This window comes from Ovis canadensis, chromosome 4, assembly GCF_042477335.2.
Source record: "Ovis canadensis isolate MfBH-ARS-UI-01 breed Bighorn chromosome 4, ARS-UI_OviCan_v2, whole genome shotgun sequence".
In the NCBI taxonomy this organism is placed as follows: domain Eukaryota; kingdom Metazoa; phylum Chordata; class Mammalia; order Artiodactyla; family Bovidae; genus Ovis; species Ovis canadensis.
This window is the reverse complement of record NC_091248.1, coordinates 134083817-134107690: the sequence shown is the minus strand read 5'-3', so window position 1 is coordinate 134107690 and position 23874 is coordinate 134083817. Positions and strand designations below refer to the sequence as shown.

The 23874-nt window shown below is 59.7% G+C and overlaps 1 protein-coding gene across 1 annotated transcript in view; it reads left to right on the top strand.

The window, feature by feature from the left end:
- PTPRN2 (protein tyrosine phosphatase receptor type N2) overlaps window positions 1–23874 on the top strand; it is a 624228-nt gene that overhangs the window by 246621 nt on the left and 353733 nt on the right. The window contains exons 10-11 of the mRNA XM_069587259.1: window positions 5167–5253; window positions 8285–8364. Coding sequence (XP_069443360.1) covers window positions 5167–5253; window positions 8285–8364 — 167 coding nt within the window. The remainder of the gene's footprint in view (window positions 1–5166; window positions 5254–8284; window positions 8365–23874) is intronic.

Here is a 23874-nt window from a genome sequence, read left to right as displayed (position 1 = left end):
CCCTCTCTCTGTGCGTGGTCCCCAGGCTGACTCCTGCTGGCGACGCTGCAGCTCAGCCTGGAAGCGTGAGGCGAAGCAGGCTCCTAGAAGGTTCTGGTGAAGTGGAAACCCTGTTCTCTTCTCGCTGAGCTGACATGGTGGCAGAAAGGAGGCCGCAGCAGACACGCGCACCTGGATCTGTGCGTCTCCAGCGCGCCTGCGCTGGCGCCTGCATCTGCTCACCCGCATCTGTGTCGGCCACTTAGTCTGTATCGCCTGAACCTGTGTATCTGCAGCACTGACCTGTCTGTGCCGACACGCCTGCGTCTACACCCCACCTGTATGTCCACATGCACACCTGCTTGTGCACACACACGTATGTTTACACGCACACCTGTATGTCCACACACACATCTGTATGTTTGTACACACCTGTATGTTCTGCACGCACACCTGTATGTCTGCACACACGTCTGTATGTCTGCACACACGTCTGTATGTTCTGCACACACGTCTGTATGTCTACACACACGTCTGTATGTCTGCACACACACCTGTATGTCTGCACACACGTCTGCATCATCTCTATCTGCACCCACACTTGCGTGTACACACGCCTACCTCTGTGTCACCTACATCCATATCCACATCTGTATCTACCCAGCCATCGGCTTTGCTGTTGGATTTCCATAATCATCGGGGAAGTTTAGCTTTTCATCTTCAGTGGTGCCCTGAGAGTCCACGGTAATCTCCACGGGCCCTCACTCCCTCACCCCTGCAATGGATTTTTTGCGAAGTGTCGTCTGTGTTATAAATGGGCTGAGACTAAATCTGTCAAAGTTAAGAAGTTTAAATTCTACTTCTACATACAAAGGAGTAGGAAAGAGAGAAAACATGAAAAGATGAGATTTTCTTTGTTGTCAAAATAGTAGTAAGTCTGCAAATGAATAATGAAGCCAGAGGGAAAAGGAAAAAGCTGTGTCCTGAGATGGCAAGTGTTCCACTGGAAATGCTGGCCCATGATCACATCAGGGTCGGTTTCAAGCTTCCGATGCTGGACGGGCCCCCTTGGGGTTGGGAGGCACAGGTGGGTGCGGAAGTGTACAAAGGCCCCATGTGACCCTTTGTAGCCAGGAGAAGGCTGGGGAGGGGCAGTCCCCCACACACGCTCCACAGTCTGGGACACACGGTGTGTCTTGATCGCATTGTGTCATGGAAGCAGGTGAGTGACCCTCTCAAGAAGAAAAAGTTCAATTTCCGTTAGTGGTACAAACTCCTAACAAAGCAGGCGTAGAGGGAGCATCCTCAACACAGCAAGGGCTGCATACCACAAACCCACAGGTAGCACCACACTCAATGGGGAAAGGCTGAAAGCTTTCTAAGACTGCGCTACTGTTGACTTCGTCGGCTCTGTGGTTACCATGAGGCTTACGTAAAGCATCTTATAGTTACAGGTCTGTTTAGGTTGATAGCAACTTAACTCTGAATGCATACAAAAGCTTTACATTTTTACATTACTCCCTTTTATGTTTTTAATTTCCATGCACTTTTTATAAAGGTGACTCTAAGACATTTTGTGCTTAGACTTGTATTAAGCATTTGGCAGATTTCTTTCCCCTGGAGAGTACAGTTGTTATGGAGACTATATTTGTGGAAAATATGTTTATTCAAATGTCCTATGGAGAACATATTTACTAAAATTTTGAATATATTTATGTTGAGAAGCACAGTCTCATCTTGGTGTTAAAAAATGATGTTGGAAAACAGCAGTTTTTTTCTTCCTTTTTTTTTTTTTAACCTCTGAAGAGTTGATGGTTGTTGGAGAAGGCAACGGCTGGGATCTTTGTTAGACTTCTTCAGGAAAGGAAGGTGGTGCACCCTGGAGCTGGAATTCTGAATTATCATGGTGGCCTCCGCCGGCATCCCTGTCCTCGTCAGAAGCATCACTCGTCTGCACTAGAGAGAATTCCTGTGGCTTAACAAAAATGTTAGCTACCTTGGAAGATGATTTTAAAAGATAAACATCATAATTCTTATAGAACAATTGGTGAATCCCATGAAAGGCTCATTTTACTGACTGATTTCAAGTATCATCTCAGCAAAAACCTTGGTATCGAGGTCGACTCGTTTCCGTTTTTTGTGATCCATCACTCAGTTAGTTCCCGACCTTTGGACAGTTTTTTAATAAACCGTGACATGCTCACAGTTGGGAAGTGAAGCAGCCGAAGCCCCGCCCGCTCTGGGACGAAGCACCCCCGAGGTGGACGTCTGTGGGCGGGAGTGGCAGCCCGTTTGGAGGTGGATCTCATCTGTCTCAGAAGAGGCAGTGACGCTAGGAAAAGCAGGCCTGAGGGACTGCGGGAGCAGAAGCCTGTTCTCTGCTTGGGGTGCAGCGGTCTGGGTGCGGGAGCCTTGGGCTGGGGGCGTGGTCAGGGTGAGGGCGTGGTCGAGTGAGACGTGGTCAGGGTGAGGCGCGGTCGGGTGAGGGCGTGGTCAGGGTGAGGGCGTGGTCACGGCGAGGCTTGGTCGGCTGAGGGTGTGGTTGGGTGAGGTGTGCGGTCAGGGTGCGCGCCTACCCCACAGTCGCGAAGCTGCCACCCCAGGTTGCACTTCACCTTTTCAGTTTGTGTCTTTCTTTGAGGATTTACTCGTAGTGTGATCTTCGGCGCTGAATTTTAATTTCTGGAGTCAGTTTCCGCCTCTTTCAAGGGAGGTTAATACAGGCTCTTCCTTCCAGGTTTCTTGTGAGCAATGAATGAGATAATTTCCATAGAATCTCTTGCGGTTGAGGGCGGAGAGTTGCCTTTAAGTTCTGCCTGGTCTTAATGTTTCTGAAAAGACTCTGATGCTGGGAAAGACTGAAGGCAGGAGGAGAAGGGGACGGCAGAGGATAAGATGGTTGGGTGGCATCACCGACTCCATGGACATGAGTTTGAGTAAACTCTGGGAGTTGGTGATGGACAGGGAGGCCTGGCGTGCTGCAATCCATGGGGTCGCAGAGTCGGACACTACCGAGCGACTGAACTGAATGTTTCTGACCCTCAGGTCATGGTCCCTAGTTTTGGTTTGGAGAATGGCCTCAATGCTCCCGGGACAGACTTGGATTTTCTCATTTTGACCCAGTGGTGACCTAGGCTGTGCAGGGGTGGGGCGGCTGCCATGAGAATGGGGTGTGGCAGCCTCTTGGCATGCTTCCTGTCCGGGATTACGGGGCCCTTTCCCCGTTTTGCTGATTTAAAGGCTCCCCAGCACACGCCTCGCTTAAAGAGCAGGCTGTCTCAGGAAGGAAGTGCCTTAGAGGGGAGGCCCGGCCAGCTCTTGACGGTGACCCTTCCTGCCCTGACGGCGGCGCGGCAGGCGGAGCACCCGCCGCCACTGCCGCTCAGACCTCTGACCTCCGACCTCTGGCTGCTAGAAGGGTGCCGTCTCTCTTCCAGGCGGCAGGCATCCAGGAGACCTGGAGCCAGGTGTCACAGTCGGGCCCAGGAAATTACAAGTGTCCATCCAGTGACTTTTGAGATTAACTACAACTGCTTTCTAAGGAAGTTCAGACCATAAGTGACAGCTGATGGCCACGTAGTTTAAAAACAAAAGAGAAATAATTGCGTGCTGTGTTTAAGTACAGTCGACAGCCTCTCGTCTGTCTGACTTGAACAAGAATGGAGCCGCCGTTGTCACGAGCCATTTGCCCTGCCTGCCCTGATAGCGCAGCAGGAAGGGCTGAGGTGTCCCCTGCAGCTCCTGGGGAGTGTCTGTGTCCAAAGGCGTGTGTGTGGACACCTGGGGAGTGGCCATGTCCTCAGGGGTATGTGTGCACACCTTGGGAGTGTCTGCAGGGTCGTGTCTGTTTTTGCATACCTGGGGAGTGTCCTTGTCTACAGGGGTGTGTGTGTGCGCACCTTGGGAGTGTCTCCAGGGGTGTATCTCTGTGTGCACACCTGGGGAATGTCCTTGTCTACAGGGGTGTGTGTATCTGCACACCTTGGGAGTGTCTTTCTGCAAGGGTGTGTGTGCACACCTGGGGAGTGTCTGTGTCTGCAGGCATGTGTGTGCACACCCGGGGAGTGTCTGTGTCCACAGGGGTGTGTCTGTGTCTGCAGGGGTGTGTGTGCACACACGGAGCGTATCTATGTCTGCAGGGTATGTGGCACACCCAGGGAGTGTCTGTCCGCAGGGGTGTGTGTGACACACACCCAAGGAATGTCTGTGTCTGCAGGGTGTGTGGCACACCCAGGGAGTGTCTGTGTCCACAGGGGTGTGTGGCACACCCAGGGAGTGTCTGTGTCCACAGGGGTGTGTGTGCACACCCGGGGATGTCTGTGTCCGCAGGGGTGTGTGTGCACACCCGGGGAGTGTCTGTGTCTGCAGGGGTGTGTGTGCACACCCGGGGAGTGTCTGTGTCTGCAGGGGTGTGTGTGCACACCCGGGGAGTGTCTGTGTCTGCAGGGGTGTGTGTGCACACCGGGGATATCTGTGTCTGCAGGGGTATGTGTGCACACCTGGTGTGTCTGTGGCTCTCCTCAGTTGCCGCCTTCTGGGCTCAGCCCCACCACAGGGCCTGGCTGCAGCTGTGGTTCTGCCCCCAGGCCAGCGGGTGGGAGGACTGCAGGGTGGCCGCACATGCAGAGGCACGGCTTTTAAAACTCTGATTTTAAGACCTGGGGACATAAAAGCCTGTGGAGAGAGTGTCTGCCTGGTTTGGGGTCTCATCCATCCTTGATGCATGGGTTCCCAGCTCTGAGGGCTACTCACTGTCTCAGGAAACAGGATGGCGGGGGTGGGGGGAAGCCCCCATCGCAGAGGGACCAACCTAATGCTCCCTGGGCCCATCTCGCTCCCCAACACCCCCATTCGCACCCTGTCGCTCCTCTCACTGGTTTAAAGTGCGGTGATTCATCCCGGCTGGGGAGATAGGTGCTCCCAGCTGCCCTCTGCCCGACCCCAGGCCGAATAATGGAAATACATTCGGGACGGCTCTTGGATCAGCGCGGGGTGGGGGTGCGGAGTCCCAGGGGGCGGGGCCCCGTTCCTCGAGTGGGGGGTGGGGTCCGGGATCCCCATTCCTCACAGTGGGGGGGGGGGTGGGGCCCAGGGGCCCCGTTCCTTGCAGTGAGGGGGCAGGGGGGTTGTGGGGCCCTGTTCCTCTCAGTGAGAACCCTGCCCGGTAACCCTGCCGTCTCCCCACAGCTCCCTGAGCCTGGACGAGGGCACGCAGGCGCTGGAGGGCGTGGCGCGGCTCCTGGAGGTGCCGGCGGGTGTCTTCACGGACGTTGAGTGAGTGCGGGTGGGGCTCGGGCGGCTCCTCCTTCTGAGCATCCCTCCAGCAGTTCCCCGTGGGGAGCGTTCACTGTGTCACAGAGGCTGGTGCTGGAGGAACAGGGGGGGGCATCCAGGGGGTCCGGTTAGCTCTGTAAGCGCAGCTGAAACCCGAGTGTCAGCAGGACAGCAATCCTGAGAGGGCCCCGCTGACCTGGAACCCCTGCGGGCTCTGGACGGCGGGGCGGGTCCACCGCAGGTGTGCCAGGGCCTGGGGAGCCACTCGGGCCCTGGAAGGTGGGGGCGGCCCCATGGCAGGTGAGCCAGGGCCTGGGGCTGGCACCTGCGGTGTGCACACCCAAAGAGTGGGCCCTGAAGTCCCCAAGTGCCCCAGCCCATCTCGCCCTCAGTGGGCTGGGTTTTAGAAAGAGCTGGTGGCACGGAGTCCAGGGCTGGCACGTGACAGGTGTGTGGGTCTGGGGCCCACCCCTGTTTTCTGATGGAACCCTGAGGCTGGGAGCGTGAGGGGCTGTCGGAAATGCACTGGGGCCCAGGGCTTCTGGTGGGAGGGGCGGGGCCCGGGGGCTCCGGTGGGAGGGGCGCGGCGGGCCTGGGACTTGAAGGAGACATGTTTTGACCTGGTGCCTCCTCTCCGGCCCCTCACCTCGCTCTGCTCCTCACTCCTTGGCTCAGCCCTTCCTAGACTACCACCTCCAAGTCTGGGGGTACTGGGGGCTTTCCCGCCCCCATGGTTATCAGCTCAGCTCTTTCGTAAGTATCACTTGCTGGGGTCTCTTTCTTGCTCGGTGATCGCGGGCCTCCGGCAGCCCCTGGGGGCCACAACGACGCCACCGCCCTCTTTCAGCCTCTGTCAGTCTTGGCCACAGCTCCTGTGACCGAGTCCTACCCCGAGGCCTCGCCCTGCCCGGGAGCCCCAAGCCAGCCCGCACGTCTGTGCCTCGGGAGCCCGGGTCCTGCCCAGTTGATGTGGGGCCGGCACCTCTGGGTCTTTAATGCTGCACGTGTGTGGGGTGTGTGTGGCATCCCAACGAGTCCTGTATGTCGCCCCCAGGACACAGCACGTGCGGGTCCACAGCACCTGCAGGGGTGACCCGGGCGGGGGCCTGGAGGGGACGACTGCACGGCCGCAGGGGGTCTCTGCGTCGCGTCACTGGCACGGCAGATCGTGGCTCCTGGAGAGGCGCGGAGGGCGCCGCTCGGAGCGCTCTTCCAGGGCTTTGTGTGTTTCTGTGGAAGGACTAGTTATGCTTAATATGTTTTGTTAATGGCTCTGTAGCTGTCAAGTAAATTCCATTATATCTTACTACATCATTAGAGGCCATTAAGACGGCATCGGCATGCCGCTGCAATTACGCCGGCAGATGCCCGGCCACCGAGCTTATGGTTTTATAATCGAGTCCCGGCTGTTGGTGGTGCCGATGGATGCGCTGCTCTAGGCTCTCGCCGGGCAGGCGGATTGGAGGCCGTCTGCGCGCGCTGGATCCCCAGCCCGGGGCCTTCAGCTGAGCCCAAGGCCAGCCCAGGCGGCCGGCGCTGTCTCAGCCTGACCGTTCCCCGAGTCTGCAGCAGGCCAGCAGCGTGCGGTCTGCCGTCCGCATGGTGTCCTGCGTGGCGGGAGGGCCGTTCCTGAAGACAGAGTGGGCATTCAGCACCGGACAGGCCCGAGGCTTCTTCCTGCAGGGGTCCCGCCCCCCACCCCGCACCCGTGCCCCTCCCTCCCCGTGAGGACCCCTGGGAGAGGGAGGGTCCTCGAAATCTTGCTTCAGTTTCCCGCTGCGGGGTCTGTGCTTATTTGCCCCCATATTGTCTCCCTGGCGACTTGAACCACCTCCCGTTTTACACCTGAGCCGCAGAAGGCCTCGGAGCCTAAAAGGCTCAACGGGGTGACAGGTGGTGACCTGGGACACGGACATGCAGAGATCTCTGTGCAAAGACTCCACGTGCTGAAAGAGCAGGTGCTGGGGAGAGAGCCCTGAACTCAGGCCGAGGCCAGCCGGGAGGTCGGATCTGCCTGGCACGGCCGGTGATCTTTCCTTCACTGGCACCAGGGCAGAGCTCGGCCACGTGGGGCTGGGCGGTCAGAGACGCGGAACCTCCCTTCACAGCATGCTGGGCTTTCCGCTGGGCGGTCCCAGGGTCACTGTGTGTGTGTCCTAAGGTCACGTGTGCAGCATCCCAGGACCACGTGTGTGCACGTCCCAGGAACTTGCACGTGGTACCCTGGAAGGAAGGAAGGAGGGCGGGCCGTGGTGCTGCAGGTGGGAACAGGTGAATGAACGGCATGCTCTGTCTTTTGGGAACTAGGAGCGTCCACTAGATCTTCGGAGAACACTCTCAGCACCCAAGGGAAGGGTAGGTTTGGGGGTCCCTACTTACCCGGGACTCTCCAGATGTAGGTTAGAGTAGAAATGTCACCTCACTGGTCACCAGGAAGAGCAGCTGTCCTATGGGCCCTCCTGGTGGGAAGGGCCGCCAGCTCGGCTCCCGCTCCTGGGACACGAGCCCCTGGGGGGTGTCCAGGGGGTGACGGGCCAGGAGATGCGGGGCTTGGGGCATCCTGATGGAAACAGCCTCCCGCCCACCTCAGACGGATCAGTTGTTTAAAAACAGAGGCACTTTTCAAAGTCATGTTCAACAAAGTATCTAAAATGCTTTGAACAGTTTTGATAACTCCTGGCCAGCAGTCCCCTGCCAGTTATTTTTATACTGAGTAGTTCTTAAAGATTTCAATAAGTTTTCAAGAGAATTTTAAAAATGCTTCTCTTTCCCATCTGTTCTTGGCTCCTGTGGCTCCCTGGGGAACTGACTATTAAAACCTGTTTCCATAACAATTTTCTCTTTCCATGCAGGAGTGTCCGCTGGTTGCTGTTGGTTTACTGGGGTTGATTTGAATTTTTCTGTAAGAGCCCTGCCACATGTATTTTTAGAGTAGCAGAGCCTGTGGGAAGAGCCCCTGGGACCCACGGTGGCCCTGGGGTGTGTGGGGTGTGCCAAGCAGTCCTGACACCTCCTAAACGGTCTCTTCCAGGGTCGAGGGGCCAGCGGTGACCTTCAGGGTGCGCGCCAATGCCCAGAACGTGACCGCGGCGGCCGCGGCGAAGGCGGCAGGTAAGGCTGTTTCTGCGCGCGCTGCGCTGGGCACAGGATGCCCGGATGTAGCACAGGGTGACTGTTTCAGCCAGCCTTCACTGGTCCTGTACATCGCTAAGCATATAAACTCCTTTAACAGGGTCGACGCTTCCTCCCAGGGTGCAGTGCAGTGCGTGTCCTGGGTGACTGAGAGAGTTCCTGGCAGTTGAGGTCATGTTGCGTCTGTTAACTTAAAGTTTCTCTATCCACTGACAGTAAACAGGCATAAAAATATGCCCCTTTAGTGGAACAAACCCTGGGTCGTCTTGATCCCGGTTGCTGTTGGCTTTTCCTTGCAGTGGATCTTGGTGCCCTTAGTAACGCTTATTTGTTCACAGTAATGATTTGGGGGCCTCCCAGTTGGCGTCAGTGGCGCACATCCCACCTGCCAATGCAAGAGACATGAGACGTGGGTTCGATCCCTGGGTTAGGGTACTCCTTGGAGGAGGACATGGCAGCCCACTCCAGTATTTTTGCCTGGAGAAGCCCATGGACAGAGGAGCCTGGCAGGCTACAGCCCATGGGGTTACAGAGAGTCGGACAAGACTGAAGCAACTTAGCACGATGATTTTGGGGACAAGAGCTATCTGTTAAAGAAGAATTCCTCGCACAGTCGTACCAGTCCCTGTAAATCTGACAGGTCTGCCTGTGGAGACTGAGCCTGCTCCCAGGCTTCATTCCACTGTGGGGGTGGCGCTCGGGTGGGGGGGACCGGCCCACCGGGCAGTCTCCCCGTCCGGCAGAGCACCCGAGCGGGCCCCGGCAGCGGGCAGCAGACTCCAGTCTGAAGTCTCTGCCCCCGAGCGGCCACGGGCCCCCTCGCTGCGTGGACTGGCTTCATGCCCCTCCTTCCTCAGTCCAAGAGGTTATGGAATATGCTTAAGACCAAAACAGGCATCAGTGTTTTACCGAGATATGCACTAATTGTTCCATGAGTGGCAATTCATCCCAGTACTGGGAAATAATACTTTCAGGAGTGGATTTGTTGGAACTCAAGAACGATATGAATGGAATGGAATGAAGTCTCTTTTTAGACTCGAGGCCATGCGCTTGTGACAGTGGCCTGTCACTATTTTGCTGCTCTCTCGGGGAGTGAGGTTGGCTGCTTGAAACCTGGCATCTTGGTTTTTGTCTCATGTGTCCCTGTCATGCATGGAGAGGGAAGGGCACCTGCGGCTTGAGTGTCAAGTCACAGCCCCTAAACTCAGATTTCTACATTACTCCAGCGTGCCCGTGAGCCAGCGTGGGTGCGGAACCAGGGTGTGGGGAGGGGCTGGCATAGCTTCAGGGTGTCCACGCGGAGGATGCTGAGCCCCGTTGTCTCTGAGGGCCCAGGCGTTTCCAGGAGATGCCTTCAGTCGAGGCCAGCCCCCCACTTAGGGGTCATTGGTCGGTACCAGTGTGGTTCAGCCGCGCCAGGCTCTGTGCGGGCCGGGGCATGCTGAGGTTTGACCGAACAGAGATTCGGCCCTGGTGAAGGTGCAGCCCTGCGGGGGAGGCGAGGAGGGGGTAATGTTGCGCATAAAGCCACGTGGTGTGGCTGGTGACGCGACGTGCGCTGTGTGTGATCGGCGAGGTATCAGGTATGCCAGGGAGCCTCACACGTAACGTCACGTAACATAGCAACACTGTTCCGTGACTGCAGTGTTGCCTGAAGTGCTGTATACCACGTGGAAGGTGCGGCGTGGGGCGTGGCCGGGGCGTGGGCGTGGCAGGGCGGGGCATGGGGCGGGGGGCGGGGCGGGGCGTGGGCGGGGCGTGGGCGGGGCGCGGCCTGGGGTGGGGCAGGGCGTGGCAGGGTGGGGGCGCAGGGGCGGGGCGCAGCGCAGGACGGGGCGGGGCGCGGCGCGGGGCGTGGCAGGGCGGGGCGTGGGGCGTGGCGGGTGTGGCCGGGGCGGGGCGGGGCGGGGCGGGGCGCGGGGTGTGGCGCGGTGAGTGGCAGCTGCTCTAGTGAAGCGCAGTTCCCTGCACTGTCCTGCGGCGCTCATCGCGTCATGTCAGGAAGTGGAGGGGTTTCTGTAAAGAAACCAGGCCGCAGTGGGACCAGAACAGATGCTGGCCAGCGGAGGCCGGGGCTGCCAGGCGCCGGGGTCTGCGGCTGCGCTGCTCAGGAGGCGGCGGGGAGGCCGGTCGGGTGGCTTGGGGAGGCGGCGGGGAGCCGGGTCGGGCGGGCCGGGGACTCGCCGTGCTGGGCTTGGGGCTCCGGGGACGAGCGGCCAGGCATCTGCATGGGGGCCGGGCCTGGCCTGGGAGCCGGCGGCGTGGCGCCCAGCCCATCCTGGAGTCATCTGTGGCGTCCAGGTAGGTTTTGTAGTTTCTCCTTTATCGGCCCCTCCCCTTCCTTCTCTTTCCCACTCTGTGCAGAGTGCCATGGGCCACAGAGAACCGGGGAGAACTGCCCTCGTCTTCACTGGGCCTGGAAAGAGACGTTTGGGCCCAGACATCCTGAAGAGGCAGGGAGGGCTTTCTGGAGGGGGCAGCCTGAGGAGAGAGCCCTGGGGCTTCACGGGCGACGGTGGGATGGGACCTGCAGCGTCAACTTCGGACAGTTCCCGGCTTCCACGTGAGGGACGTCCAGTGGGCGGGGTGGCCCGGCGGGGAGTCGGGAAACACTCTCGAGGCATTTGGGTGACGGGGCCTTGCGTCACGGATGGGACATGGTGGCATCGTGGATGAGCTCGGTGCTGAGGAGCTGGCTGTGGGCCCTGGAGACGCGACTGGCGTATGCTGACGTGTGGGAAGCGCCCAGGCCCAGGGCCCCTTCTCCGGCTGGGCCCAGCGGCGGGGAGCTTGTCGGGGAGGCAGGAGGGGCTCTGCAGACAGGCCCATGCACACTGGCCGTGTTCTCTGGGGCCTCGGGTCTCTGAGAGGAGACCTGTGTGGCTTGAGAGAGGCGGCCGCTGTGGGCAAGCCGGCGCCCAGCGGGGTCTGCGTTGAGGCTCGCAGCCCGCCCCTGCCGGGCCCCGGCAGCGCTGGGCAGGGTAGCCTGGGCCCACGTGGGAGCGGGGCTTCCTTCCTGATGCGAGGTGATGCTCAGGTCTCTGATTCTCAAATTGTTCCAATGCAGTAACTTCAGAAGCCCTGTGATGCCCAGCTCATAACATCTAACGGAGTCTTCCCACGGGCCTGTCGGCATCAGCAGTCCACCCCCTGCCTCTTGGCCTTACCCGCAGCCCTCTGCCCACCTGGTCATCTGGCTGGCCTGGGGCAGGGCCTGTGGATGTTGGGACAAGGGGCAGGAGAAGCACCGCTTGCTGAAGGCCTGCTGCCTTGGGGGCCAGCCTGAGTCCGTGGCACTCGGCAGGAGGCCCTGAGGAGCTGGCGGGGACGGTGGGCACAGGTGGGTCTCACTGTCAGGCTGCTGCGGCCAAGGCTGCCTCCCGGGGCTGGCTCCCACCCCTCACTCGTTTCCTCCTGCACAGCGGCCCTGAGGCTCTGACAGCTGTTACTGAGAGTGAACTTCTAATTCACAAGGCATGCCATACCCCAAGTTCACAGGACATGCTGTGAACATAGTCATACAGTTCACAGGGCACACTGCACCCCAAGTCCATGTAGTTCACAGGGCATTCTGGTACCCCAGTCCATCTAACTCACAGTGGACACTGACACCCCCAAATCCGTCTAACTCACACGGGCCGTTGGGACCCCAGTCCACCTGGCCCTGAGACACAACTCTGTGATAACTCAGCGTGTGCCTCAGGGCATGGAGGAGACACCGTGGGTGGCCGTGTTATGGGACCACACTCTCGGGGTGACGATGGATGTGTGAGACGTAGATCAGTCAGCAAACGAGTCGCCCATGGTCTGCAGGGTGCGGCCGGCCGCCCACGGAAGAGCCGGGAAGCAGGCCCGCGGGGTCGGAGCCCTGGGGCTGATCCAGGTGCTTGTACAGCTACTCCTTTCTTCTCTAAAGATGGTTTGCTCTCGGTCAACACCTCATATTATTACAATTGCACAGTCAGAAAAAGCCAATTCAAAATGAAGTCTTCAGCAAAAGCAGCGATAGGGCTTCCTCCCACGGGATGAAGCAGTAATGGTAGTCTCGTGGCGTCGCAAGCAGCCCCACGTCCTCGGGGAGGCAGCTCAAGCCGCCCCTTGCCGGGGGAGACCTGGCGGTGGTGAGCCTGCGTAGCCGCAGCCGTCCAGACGGCAGCCTCATCCTGCAGGGCTCGCCAGGCGCGGTGACCCCCGGACCTGTGCCTGGGAGTGGGCAGCAGCGCGGTCTGTGAGCCTTCCCGCAAGGCGCCAGCTCCTCCCGGCTGCAGAGCCTGGAGCAGGGCATGGCTGTGTGCCCTCCGTGACACGCACAGCCAGCGTTCCTCGGCCTCCTTGTTTCCTTCCCCTGAACATCCTGGGGTAAAAGGGAGGGTTGGGCGGGGCCCAGCGCCCCTGCTGGGGTTGGGGGGCGCCTGCTCATGGGCTCTGCCCAGCCAGGCGCCCACTGTCCTGCCCACCGTCCACTGGGATGCCGCCAGCCCTCCCCGCCCCTGCCAGCTCTTCCCCCCAGCACCCCCCTCCGAAGCCACTCGACCATGTCTGTGGCCCATCCTCCCCAGGGCGGCCAGACAGAGGGTGGGCAGTGTGGAGTGGGCCCGTGCAGAGAGGTGGCCCCGGCTGCAGGGGCCCGTGGAGGCGGGTGACTGAAACGAGGCTGCCGGGGAGGCAGAGCTGGAAGGGCTGCCCTCCTTGGGTCGGTTGCTAGCACCCCCTGGACCGCCGGCCACTGTGGGCCACTGAGCAGACACAGGTGTGGGCTCAGGCCTCTGCCTGGACCAGCACCCAGGACTCGGAGCACAGACGCGGGCAGCTGGTGAGCCCGCGGGGCTGGCAGGCTGGGCGGAGGGGCAGAAACGCCAGGGCGAATGGCCTGCAGGCTCCCAGCTTTGTCAGCGGGTACATCCGGGGGGGTGTCAGGCCAGGGTGCCGCCCGCCGTGGGGCCCCCATGGTCTCTGGCTGCTGGAGAGCTGGGCTGCCCAAGAGGCCTCTCCCACCAGCCACGGGAGGTGTTCAGAAACGTCAGTCAGCTCAAGACTGCATCTCAGAGTGATTCCACGTTTGTAAGACTAGATGCAGGGGGCGGAGCGGACGTGAGCCCTGCACAGCCCCATGGAAGGTCCACTCCCCCGAGCGGCCCTGGAGCGGGGAACCCACCCCCGTCATCCCTTCTTGGGTGGCGGGTTCCCTCCTGGTTCTCAGGGTGCAGACTGGCTGCAGCGGCCCCGAGTGGAGCAGGTGGCACCGTGGGGCGGGGGGTCCCGTGGGGCGGGGGTCCCGTGGGGCGGGGGTCCCGTGGGGCGGGGGTCCCGTGGGGCAGCAGCTTCTCCCCAGGTGCTCCCCATCCAAGGACCCCCATCCGAGCCCCCTTCCAGCCGACATCCTCCCCACAGGGCCACACGCTGGTGCTGGGGGTCCCTCAGATCCTCCGCTGGGCTCACACACCCTTTACGTGCAGAAAAGCTTGCTTACGGCAGCCTCCGGAGCGCGCCTCTGTTCTGCATGAATGTTTTTATTTGACCACATTAAACGGGTTTAGCCCCTTTGGTGGCAGTTTAGTTGCTAAGTTGTGTTCAACTCTTGAAATCCTGTGGACTGTAGTCCGCAGGCTCCTCTGTCCATGAGATTCTTCTAGCAAGGATCCTGGAGTGCGTTGCCATTTCCTCAGCCAGGGACTCTTCCCAACCCAGGGATGAGGCCCAGGTCCCCTGCACTGTGGGCGGGCTCTTTCCGCTGAGCCCCTGGGAGGCCCTGTTCCAGTCTGTGACGCAGCTCGCGGGGCAGCGTGTCTGCACTGGGGCGCGGGGCTCCTTGCCCTCTGGGAAGCCCACTTGGGCAGAAGATGCGTCCTTCTCTCTCCCCTTCGAATGCTCTCTTCTCTGTCCCACTCGCCATCGACCCTCCCCCAGAGCCTCCCAGCATCACAGGCCCCCTGCTGCCCCCTCCCCTGTGGGGACCCTCAGAGCTGCTGCGGTGCTGGCCCTGAGCCCTGAGCCCACAGGCACTGCTCTGTCAGGCCCTGAGTGGGTAGGAACAGGGCAGGATAAATAGCCCCCCACAACATCTGTCCCCCTCTGGGAACAGCCGGGACCCTGGACCTAGGGGGAGGACTGGGCCACTGGCCGGCCCTGCCCCTGCGGCAGGTCCCCAACAGAGATCGGAGCCCCCGGGGGTGAAGACACGCACTCCCAGGTGGGCAGGACCAGCTCTCCCCCAGGTCTGGTGATGAAGGAATGGCCGAACCGTTTCATCAGTGTAAGAATCTCCCCCACATCACTCACAGACCCCTTGGTCACTGATTCTGGAGGAATCTAGTGAGGGCTGTCTGCTCTTCCTTAACTTTCAAAGCCCAGTCTCCAGACTCCGTTTTGCTCCCTTCTGAAGAGAAAGTCAGAAAGCAGAGGACACGCGGCTACGGAGTCAGAGATCCCTTACGTGAGAAGACGCTGCCCGTGCTAAGCGCTGGCACCCGCTCAGCAAGGAAGCCTGCTCCCCAGCAGCATGCCCCAGTTCCTGCCGCTGTCTGTGAGAATGTCCCGCCTCTGAACCAGCCCCTCGACTTCTCTGCCCGGGACGCTCTGATCAGAGGTCGAGCGTCCACCCTCGATGGGCCCGTCCAAGGCGGCAGCTGCTGATGCAGGTGGGGACCCTCCTGCCAGAGACAGAGAGAGGCTTGCGCGTGTCTTCACGCCTTCCCTTTGCACGAGTGATGCCCACTCCAGGCCCTTGCTCCCTCACGCCAGGCACTCATGGCAGAAGCAAACTTCAGCCTTTGTGTTTGGAGCCGGCTGTGCCCTGGGGCTGTTTAGGGAGGCCTGGAAGCCGTGTCCAGGTTCAGTGTGAGTTCTGACATGTAAATTCACACGAGGCATATTTAATCAGTCACAGCGATATGCTAATTGGATTCATCTGTGGACTGAATGAGACGCACATTTGAAGAAAGATGAAAGGAGCGCATCGCCAGCTGAGACACTTTGTAACCAGTGCTGTGCGTCATCAAAGTGCGAGAAGGCCAAGGCGCCAGGCACGTGCGGGGCCTCCGCCGCCCATTCAGGTCTGTGTCCTGCCTCACGAAGGGGCTGACGCTGTCCACGGTGCTGAGTTTAGGAGCCCTGGGGCGCCTGACACCCCGGAGACCCAGGAGTCCACGATGGAGTGTGTGTGTGAGCACAGCCTGAGACACTGTGCAGAGCATGGGTGTGAGCGTGCAAACCCAAGTGCAGGTGTGTGCAAGTGTGCAAGCACCAGTGTGCAGGCCTGCAGAAGTGGAGAGGAGGCGGTGTGCCTACCTGTCCCAGTGTCTCCCTGGCTCAGATGGGGCTCCCACCCTCCACACACGTAGTGTGTTCAAAGGGGCCTGGGGTCCCCCTTGGGGAGCTGCACAGGGGCTGCGTGCATCCAGCTTGGGGGGATCAGTGACCACCCTTGCCCCTCCCAGCACGCCCTCCTGTGCCACCGTGGGCACCCTGCTCACCATCACGTCTGCCTCATGTCCTTTCGCACGGGCAGAGGGAGGCTGGAGCTCTCAGGCGTGAGAGCCCCTGGGCCCGGGGGCCCTGCAGGGGCAGCGTCTCTGGGTCCCACCCTCCCGTCCTCACAGCCCCCCGCACATGACCGCAGTTGAGGGCTTCCCGTGCTGTCTGCTGCAGCAGTGTGCAGGGCGAAACTTACCCCGCGAAGCCGTGGTGCACGGGGAGGGCCAGTGTGGCCGGATGGAGCCAGGTTGGCAGGACCTCTGCCGTGTTGAGTGTCTTTTTGCAGGAACAGGGGTGTGTGAGTGATGAGTAGGCTTTCCCTTTCTGGTGGGCAGGGACTCACCAAACAGACTCACCCAGCCAGGAGCAGGCAGGCAGGGCGGTGGGGGGTCAGGGTGGGCGGGGGTTCCGGCCATTCCCCACTGAGGATGCCTCTGAACCCTGTGGAGGAAGGAGCCCAGCCTGGCTGCAGAGACCAGGAGGGTGTGCGGGGAGGGGGGGTGGGGCGGGAAGCAGGAGGCCAGGACGCAGGTACATGGCCTGTGGGCGGTAGGAACGCCTGGGGAGAAGGCCTCAGGGCTGTTTCACGGTCCCCAGAGGACCGGAGTGGGCGGCTCTGGGCCCGCGGGGTGAGTCATGCAAGCGGGTCAGGGTTGCTGCGCGATTCCTTTCTTTGGTTGAGCGAGAGGGCACGTGTCGGCATGGTGCCCCGGGTAGTGACCATGGGGTGTGGAGCAGGGCTCCGCTACGTGACTTGTGGTTTTACTTCCATTCGAAGAGGACAGAAGTAGAAGCGAGGTTGCTGCAGAACACGCGTGATTCGTGAAAACCTGCATTCTGGGTGGGCCTGCTCTTCAGAATTGTTCTGTGCGGTTTTCACCATGGCTCTTCTCGGGCGATTTAAGCCGTGGTTTGCGTGGCCAGTCTTCCCAAGGACGCGCTTGTTCCAGGTCTGGGCACCTGCTGGGGCGTTCGCAGGGGGTCCGTGTCCTCGGTGCGCTAACTCCTGGGCCCTGGAGGTGGCTGAGCACCAAGAGTCTGCCCAGAAGCAAGGAGCCGCCGGGCTGTGCAGGGAAGCCTGAGCCCAGGCGCTCAGGGCTCAGCCACAGGTTGAGCACCAGGCCTGCTGGTGCAGCCATTTGAGGGTCTCCGTGAGCAGGCACAGAGATGAGGCAGTGTCCGCCGGGGAGGCCGACGGCCCCCGGACCCGAGACAGTGGCCGGGAGGCGGCGGGGGCAGCTGGCTGAGAGCGAGGAAGTGGGCAGGCGGCACCAGTCCCGGGAGCGGCCGGGCCCCCGGTGGGCCGGCAGGACGTTGGGGCCCTGGGCCGCTGGAAAGAGGGCACCTGCTCTGCCTGCTTCACCCACCCCGACCCCCAGCGCAGCCTCCTTTGTTCCCTGTGGCTCAAGGGCGTCTAGGTGGCCGGCGTCCTGCGGAGTCCCGCCGTCCGTAGCTCCGCCCCTCGCCCCGGCTCCCCTTCCGGCTCTGCCTCCACCCCCCCCCACCCCCCCCCACCCCCCCCCACCCCCCCCTCCCCCGGGCCCTCCCTGTGCTGGGCGCCGGCAGGCGGGAGGCTCCAGCTCCTTCCCTGGGGCTGCGGCGATGTGTCTGGTCATCGCCTGCGTCCCTGGCCCTCCTCCCAGACGGAAGACCTCCTGGGAGGGAAGGAAGCTGCCTGTCTGCCGCAGTCCACCGAGCAGGTTCTGGGGTGCGTGGCTCCCAGGGGTCCTCCTGATACCCCACAGAGAGCTTGGTGCGCTCGCTGTGCGTGGAGCGGGCGCAGAGCCCTTGTTCCGTGCTGGGGTCCTACCCCGGCCGGGGGCCCCCGCCCTCCCTGGCCTGACTGTAGGCGGGTCGCCCGCCCCTCTGCTGACCCAGGAGGGTTGAGGTTAAGGTAGAACCGCACCTCCCTGGGTGGAGACCGTCTTCTCCCATGCCCGGGGAGGGCAGGGTACAGCGGTGGGGGGCGAGGGGTCCTCACAGGAAAGCCTGCCCCCGTCCCGCAGGCGCAGGGGCCCCCATCCCGCAGGTACAGGGGCCCGTCCCGCAGGCGCAGAGGCCCCCGTCCCGCAGGCGCAGGGGCCCCCATCCCGCAGGCACAGGGGCCCGTCCCGCAGGCGCTGCCCGCTCCCCGCCTCGTCCAAGTGCACAGTGCTGCAGGCTTGGTGTCGTCACCACGGGGACAGTGTGGGGAGTGCGCCTCCTGGGAAAGTTCCAGGTGGACTCAGTGACCGGAAGGGCGGTGCCCGGGGAGAGGCAGCGTCAGGACCATGGGGTTAGGTTTTGCCCAGGTCTGGGCTTACCTGGCTGTGTCAGCATCGCCAACTAGTTGTGCAGTGATTAAGAGCCGCTCGCCCCACGGGTCCCTCCAGCCCCAAAAGACAGAACCGGAGGCGTCTGCTAGGCAACCTCTGGAACCCCTTCCGACGGGACGCGGGGACGGGAGGCGGCTCGTGTCCCAGGCGTGTCCGGCTGCTCTCGCCTCCCTGGCTGCCCGCGTGCCTCAGGCCTCTCTCTCTCTCTCTTTCTTGCGAGTGTCCGCACGGCTGACCCGGGCCGGCCCCACCGGCAATTCTGGGTGCCTCCCGGGTGCCTCCCCAGCACTTGTCTGCGTGCCACGGTCTTTACCGCTGGAAGGTGGAAAAGTGGAAATCCGAAGAATGCAAACATCTTTCCAGTTTTCTTTTTTAAAAATAAAAGCAATTATTTCTGCAGCCACTTGGAGCCGCCTGACGCGGAGGCTGGCTCAGCTTCCCTTGTTCTCCGTGTCTTCGCCACAAATAGACGCTGGTGCTGCAGTCCAGGCTTCTGAAAAGCCTCAGCTCTTGCGAGGCAGGTCCACACGCCGAGCTGTGCGTCCGGGTGGTTTCAGCATGAGCCTCTGGTGGAAGCTGGGGTCGGTGCTCGGGTGTGGGCCCAGCACAGGGCATTCGACAGGAGGCCCCTTTGGTTCTGAAAGTGGGAGGTGTGCTCGGAAGTCGCCCCACAGGGCTTATCTGTGGGAAGGCTCATTCCCCCACTGAGAGGGAAGGGCAGCCCCCGTCACCTCCTCAGGGCTTCCTCTACTTAAGCCGAACGTCTGGAGGTTGTGTGCAGCACAGGACACCTTCCCTGGGCATCCAACACCCCACCTCCAGCGCCCAGGCCAGCCCCCTTGTGGTCGTCTGGGTTGGGGTGAGGATTAGGGTCATCTCAGCTTCTCCCCTGCGCCTTGCACTCCACTGATGAGTCTGACTTAATAGGCATCTTTGTAATGATAGCTCAGCTGGTAAAGAATCCACCTGCAATGCAGGAGACCCCGGTTCGATTCCTGGGTTGGGAAGATCCCCTGGAGAAGGGATAGGCCACCCACTCCAGTATTCTGAGGATTCCCTAGTGGCTCAGCTGGTAAAGAATCTGTCTGCACTGTGGGAGACCTGGGTTCAGTCCCTGGGTTCTATCTCTGGGTTGGGAAGATTCCCTGGAGGAGGGAACGGCTGCCCGCTCCAGTATTCTGGGCTGGAGAATTCCCTGGACTGTATAGTCCTGGGGTCGCAGAGCCGCACAGGACCGACCGACTCTCACTCACTGGGCCCCGAGCCCTCACGCAGGGTCATCCTCAGCACTGGCTGAGCCCTCCTCCCGGCCCCTGATGTCTGTTCTCCCCTTGGGGCTGCGTGATTTACACCCGGCCCCTGGTTAGCAGGAACTGGAGAGACCCAGAGGTGGAGCGCTCTTTGCTTTGTGTTTTCCGGTTTCGCAGAGGTGCGGAGTCAGGGGGGCGGGGCGAGGGCAGACACGGATGAAAAGTCACGGGCGCCCCCAGCCCCGCCCCCCTGTCTGTCCTTCGCGCTTCATCCTGCAAAGTGCTCCTAGCCGCGTCCGCTTCGTCACTCCCCTCCTGTTTCCTGTGCCGCTCAACCACTTCTCATTTAACCAAACACTGCTTTGGACATTTCACGGGCTGTTGGTTTGTAAAACCTTGTAACTCAGATACAGTATTTTGAAGATTTTCTGATCATAAGGAGCCTATAGGGTGCTCTAGGGGTTAGTTAACTGTATGGAAATTGTGTGCGTGGTGCTGCAGGGCGGCAGTGTGAGGCACGGTGCTGGCGGCCGGCCTGTCCTCTTCCCGGAGTCCTCCCCCTCCCCCGACCCCTGCCCCGGCCCCTCCCCCTCTGGTGCTGGGCGAGCCCTTCAGTGAAAGAAGCAAGCTTACCTCGCAAGCCCCACGGAGGCTGCGCTGGCCTGCCGTGGGTCCTGGCGGCAGCACATGTCCTCAGGTCGCGTGTCCAGCTTCAGGATCTCTTGGCGTCTTTAATTGCATCTTCCTTTCAGTCAGTTGTGTCCAACTCTCTGCGACCCCATGGACTGCAGCCCGCTAGGCTTCCCTGTCCATCAGCAACTCCCGGAGCTTGCTCAAACCCATGTCCATCACATCGGTGATGCCATCGAACCGTCTCATCCTCTGTCGTCCCCTTCTCCTCCCGCCTTCAGTCTTTCACAGCATCAGGGTCTTTTCCAATGAGTCAGCTCTTCCCATCAGGTGGCCAAAGTATTGGAGTTTCAGCTTCAGAATCAGTCCTTCCAATGACTATTCAGGACTGATTTCCTTTAGACTTGCTTCTGTTGACTTTACTTTCCAGGAGGCTTCTAACAAGTGCTATCTATACAGGAAGCCCCCACGCCGCGTGATGAGGAAGAGCTTTGCAAGATGGAAGCGTTAGTGAAGGAGCCAGTGGTGGTCTGTTACTCGCTCGGTCGTGTCCGACTCTCTGTGACCCCGTGGACTGTAGGCCACCGGGCTCCTCCATCCATGGAATTCTCCAGGCGAGAATGCTGGCATGGGTTGCTGTTTCCTTCTCCAGGGGATCTTCCCAACCCAGGGATCAAATACCTGTCTCCTGCACCTCGGGCATATTCTTTACTGTCTGAGCTACCTTCTCAAACATGAGCTTAGTCATTGGCAGGAAAGGGTGTCATTGGGAAAAGTCTCGTGGCAAAGACTTAGGGAGAGCTGAGAGCTGACCTTACAAGAGCCAAATCCACAGAAACTTGATTCCTTTTTCTGGACCTAAGTACTCAGGTCTCTGTCTGGCCAGAGGTTTTCCGAGAGAATAAATATTGACTATTTGTAGCTTCCAATTGTTTCTTTATATTAATGGTATTATGAACCACTTCAGGGAAAAGCAGTCAACACATTGTAGGGGATAATGTACTTTTATCCTTACTTTCCTTGGCCCTTAATAACGAGCAGGTGTATTTCAGCTTCTTGGTCCTCCTTGGATGCTCCTGGCAGGATCCCTGGGCCCCTGCAGGCGCCTGCCTGATACTTGCATTTCTTTACATAGATTCAAGTTTCTCACCTACTTTGCAGAGAAATGGGCTTCCCTGGTGGCTCAGATGGTAAAGCGTCTGCCTGCAATGCCAAAGACCCAGGTTCAATCCCTGGGTTGGGAAGATCCCCTGGAAAAGGAAATGGCAACCCACTCCAGTATCCTTGCCTGGAGAATCCTATGAACAGCGGAGCCTGGTGGGCCACAGTCCACGGGGTCGCAAGGAGTCGGACGCGACTGAGCGACTTCACTTTCCTCTAAGTTTCTCACCCACGTCGCTTCCCTTCCCTCTAAGGAGCTTCTTTCAACGTTTCTTTCAAGGCGGCTCAGCTGCGGGCAAGTCCGCTCCTTTCTCACACCTGAGTCTCGGTCTCTGCTCTACTTCCGCAGGCTGCGGAACGGCGTGGGTGGTGCGGGTGCTCTCTGCCTGGCTCACTGAAGGCTTCCTCTGCTCCCTCCTTGCTCACGTGGGGCAGGTCTCTCCTTGCGCCCGGAGCTGCTCTTCTCTGCCTTGCATGTTGTGCAGTGGGAGCTGCCGTGCGACTCTGAGGGCGCGTGCCCTGCTGGGCGCTCCCTGAGCTCCCTGGGTGTGTTCCGTGGCACGCGCACTCTGAGCCTCTCCAGCCGTCCTGTCTGCGGTGGCGCCCTCTCCGTGTCGGAGGTGCGCCTCTGCAGCCGCCCCCGGGTCCTGGGTTGCCGCGCCTGCCTCTCTGTCTCTGCAGAGCAGCTTCGAGGCGTCCCCCTCAGCCCTGTCCCGCCCAGGCGTTCGCCGTCTCCACTACAGTGCTCCAGCTTCTAGCATTTCTTTTTGGTTCTTCTTGAGCATCTGCATTTCTCTACTCTGCCCAGCGGTTGTTACATGCTATCCCTTTTTCCATTAGCGACCTTAGCAAATTGACGCTAGAGATTTGAAATCTCTGGCCTGGTCGCCCCAGTCTCTGTTCTGCCTGAGTCTCGTTTCGATCTCACTTTGTCTTTTCAGACCGTGATGTTTTGTTTCTGTTTTGCTTTTTTTGCCACGTAATGTGCTTTGTGATTTACTTGTTGTTGTTGGAAGCCAGGTGTGCGTGCGTGCGTGCGTGTGTGCGTGCGTGCGTGCTCAGGCCCTTCAGGCGTGACTGACTCGGTGCGCCCCGTGGACTGCAGCCCACCAGGCTCCTCTGTCCATGGGCTTCTCCAGGCAAGAACACCAGAGTGGGTTGCCATGCGCTCCTCCAGGGGATCTTCCCGACCTGGGGATGGAACCTGTGTCTTACATCTCCTGCATGGGCTGCCAGGTTCTTCACCACTGGAGCCGCCTGGGAAACCCTAGAAGCCACACGACGGGGCAAAATGGCCCAGGGTGCGCAAGCCTTCAGCGTGAGGCCTTGTGTCCCTCTGGGTGCGCGTTGGGCGGGGTGCACTGTCCACGCAGCCGCGGCCGCCAGAGGCTGATAGCTTTCCAGTGTCTTTGTTTTGCCTGTTTCCTTTGGGTTTCCCCAGGGGACCCTTCTTCTCGGAGGAGTCACCTGCAATTCCCTGTGATGTGCGGGCGGGCAGCCCAGGCCCCGGTCCGAGGGTGACCCTCAGTCTTCAGTGAGCCTGGGCTGTGCGCCGCACTCAGCTGCTCAGTGTGTCTGTCCCTGAAGTGAGGCAGGAAGGCTGCAGGGGCTGGAGTTGGGAGCCTGTGGGCACACTTGATGTCTTATCCGTGGCGCACACGTAGGATTTGCAGCGTTCTGTGTATTACACGATGTGTGCGGTTTGAATGCTGTACACGTTTTACATGGACACGTGAGCTCACCCTGGAACCGCGTGGGAACCACGGCGCCAGTGCTCCCAAGGCGACGCTCTGCAGGTGACTGTATAGTTAGTATCTGCGCATCCACTTCTACGGCTGAGCCAGCCACCGGCCTCTGGGGTTCACAACCCCAAACCCTGCAGTTCAAGCCTGTGCTGTTCAAGGGTCAGCTGTATTTCATTAAAATACGTAAATATAATGACTTACATACAAATGTCATATACTTTACATATACTGTTTATTGCATATAGGGTAATACTCTGTTATAATCATAACAAAGTCTCATATGTGACTACTAATTCTTTTCAGTTCGTTATATATGTTACAAAGATAAAGATACAGCTTAATTTTTATCTATATGGTATCTTCTTACTGGATAGAATTTAAAAATTAATCTCATCAAGTCTATCAGTATTTTTCTCTATGATGTTTTATTTTATGTGTGCATGGATTATTATTCAGCCATAAAAATAAGGAAACCCTGCCACTGGCAACAGTATAATGAAGTTTGAGGGTATTACAGGAAGTGAAATAGTCGGGCAGAAAAATACAAAATACGACGACTATATGATCGATCGCTCCTCCTCGTCGTTTCCGGAAAACCAAACCTGTAGAAACCGAGAGTAGACTGCCGTTTACCAGGGTCGGGGGCAACAGGGAGACAGTCAGAGGCTGAAGTTTCCAGCTGGAAGATGAGTAAGTACTGCAGACCTCGAGCCAGCCTGGTGAGCACGGCTGCAGCGTGGTGTTACACACGTGAGTGTGCTGACAGCAGGCCTCACGTGCTCCACCACAGACACACACCCACGCACACGCATGCACGCACACGCATGCACACGCACACGCACGCACGCACACGCATGCACATGCAGCACACACACGCATGCACACGCACACTCATGCACGCACACGCATGCACGC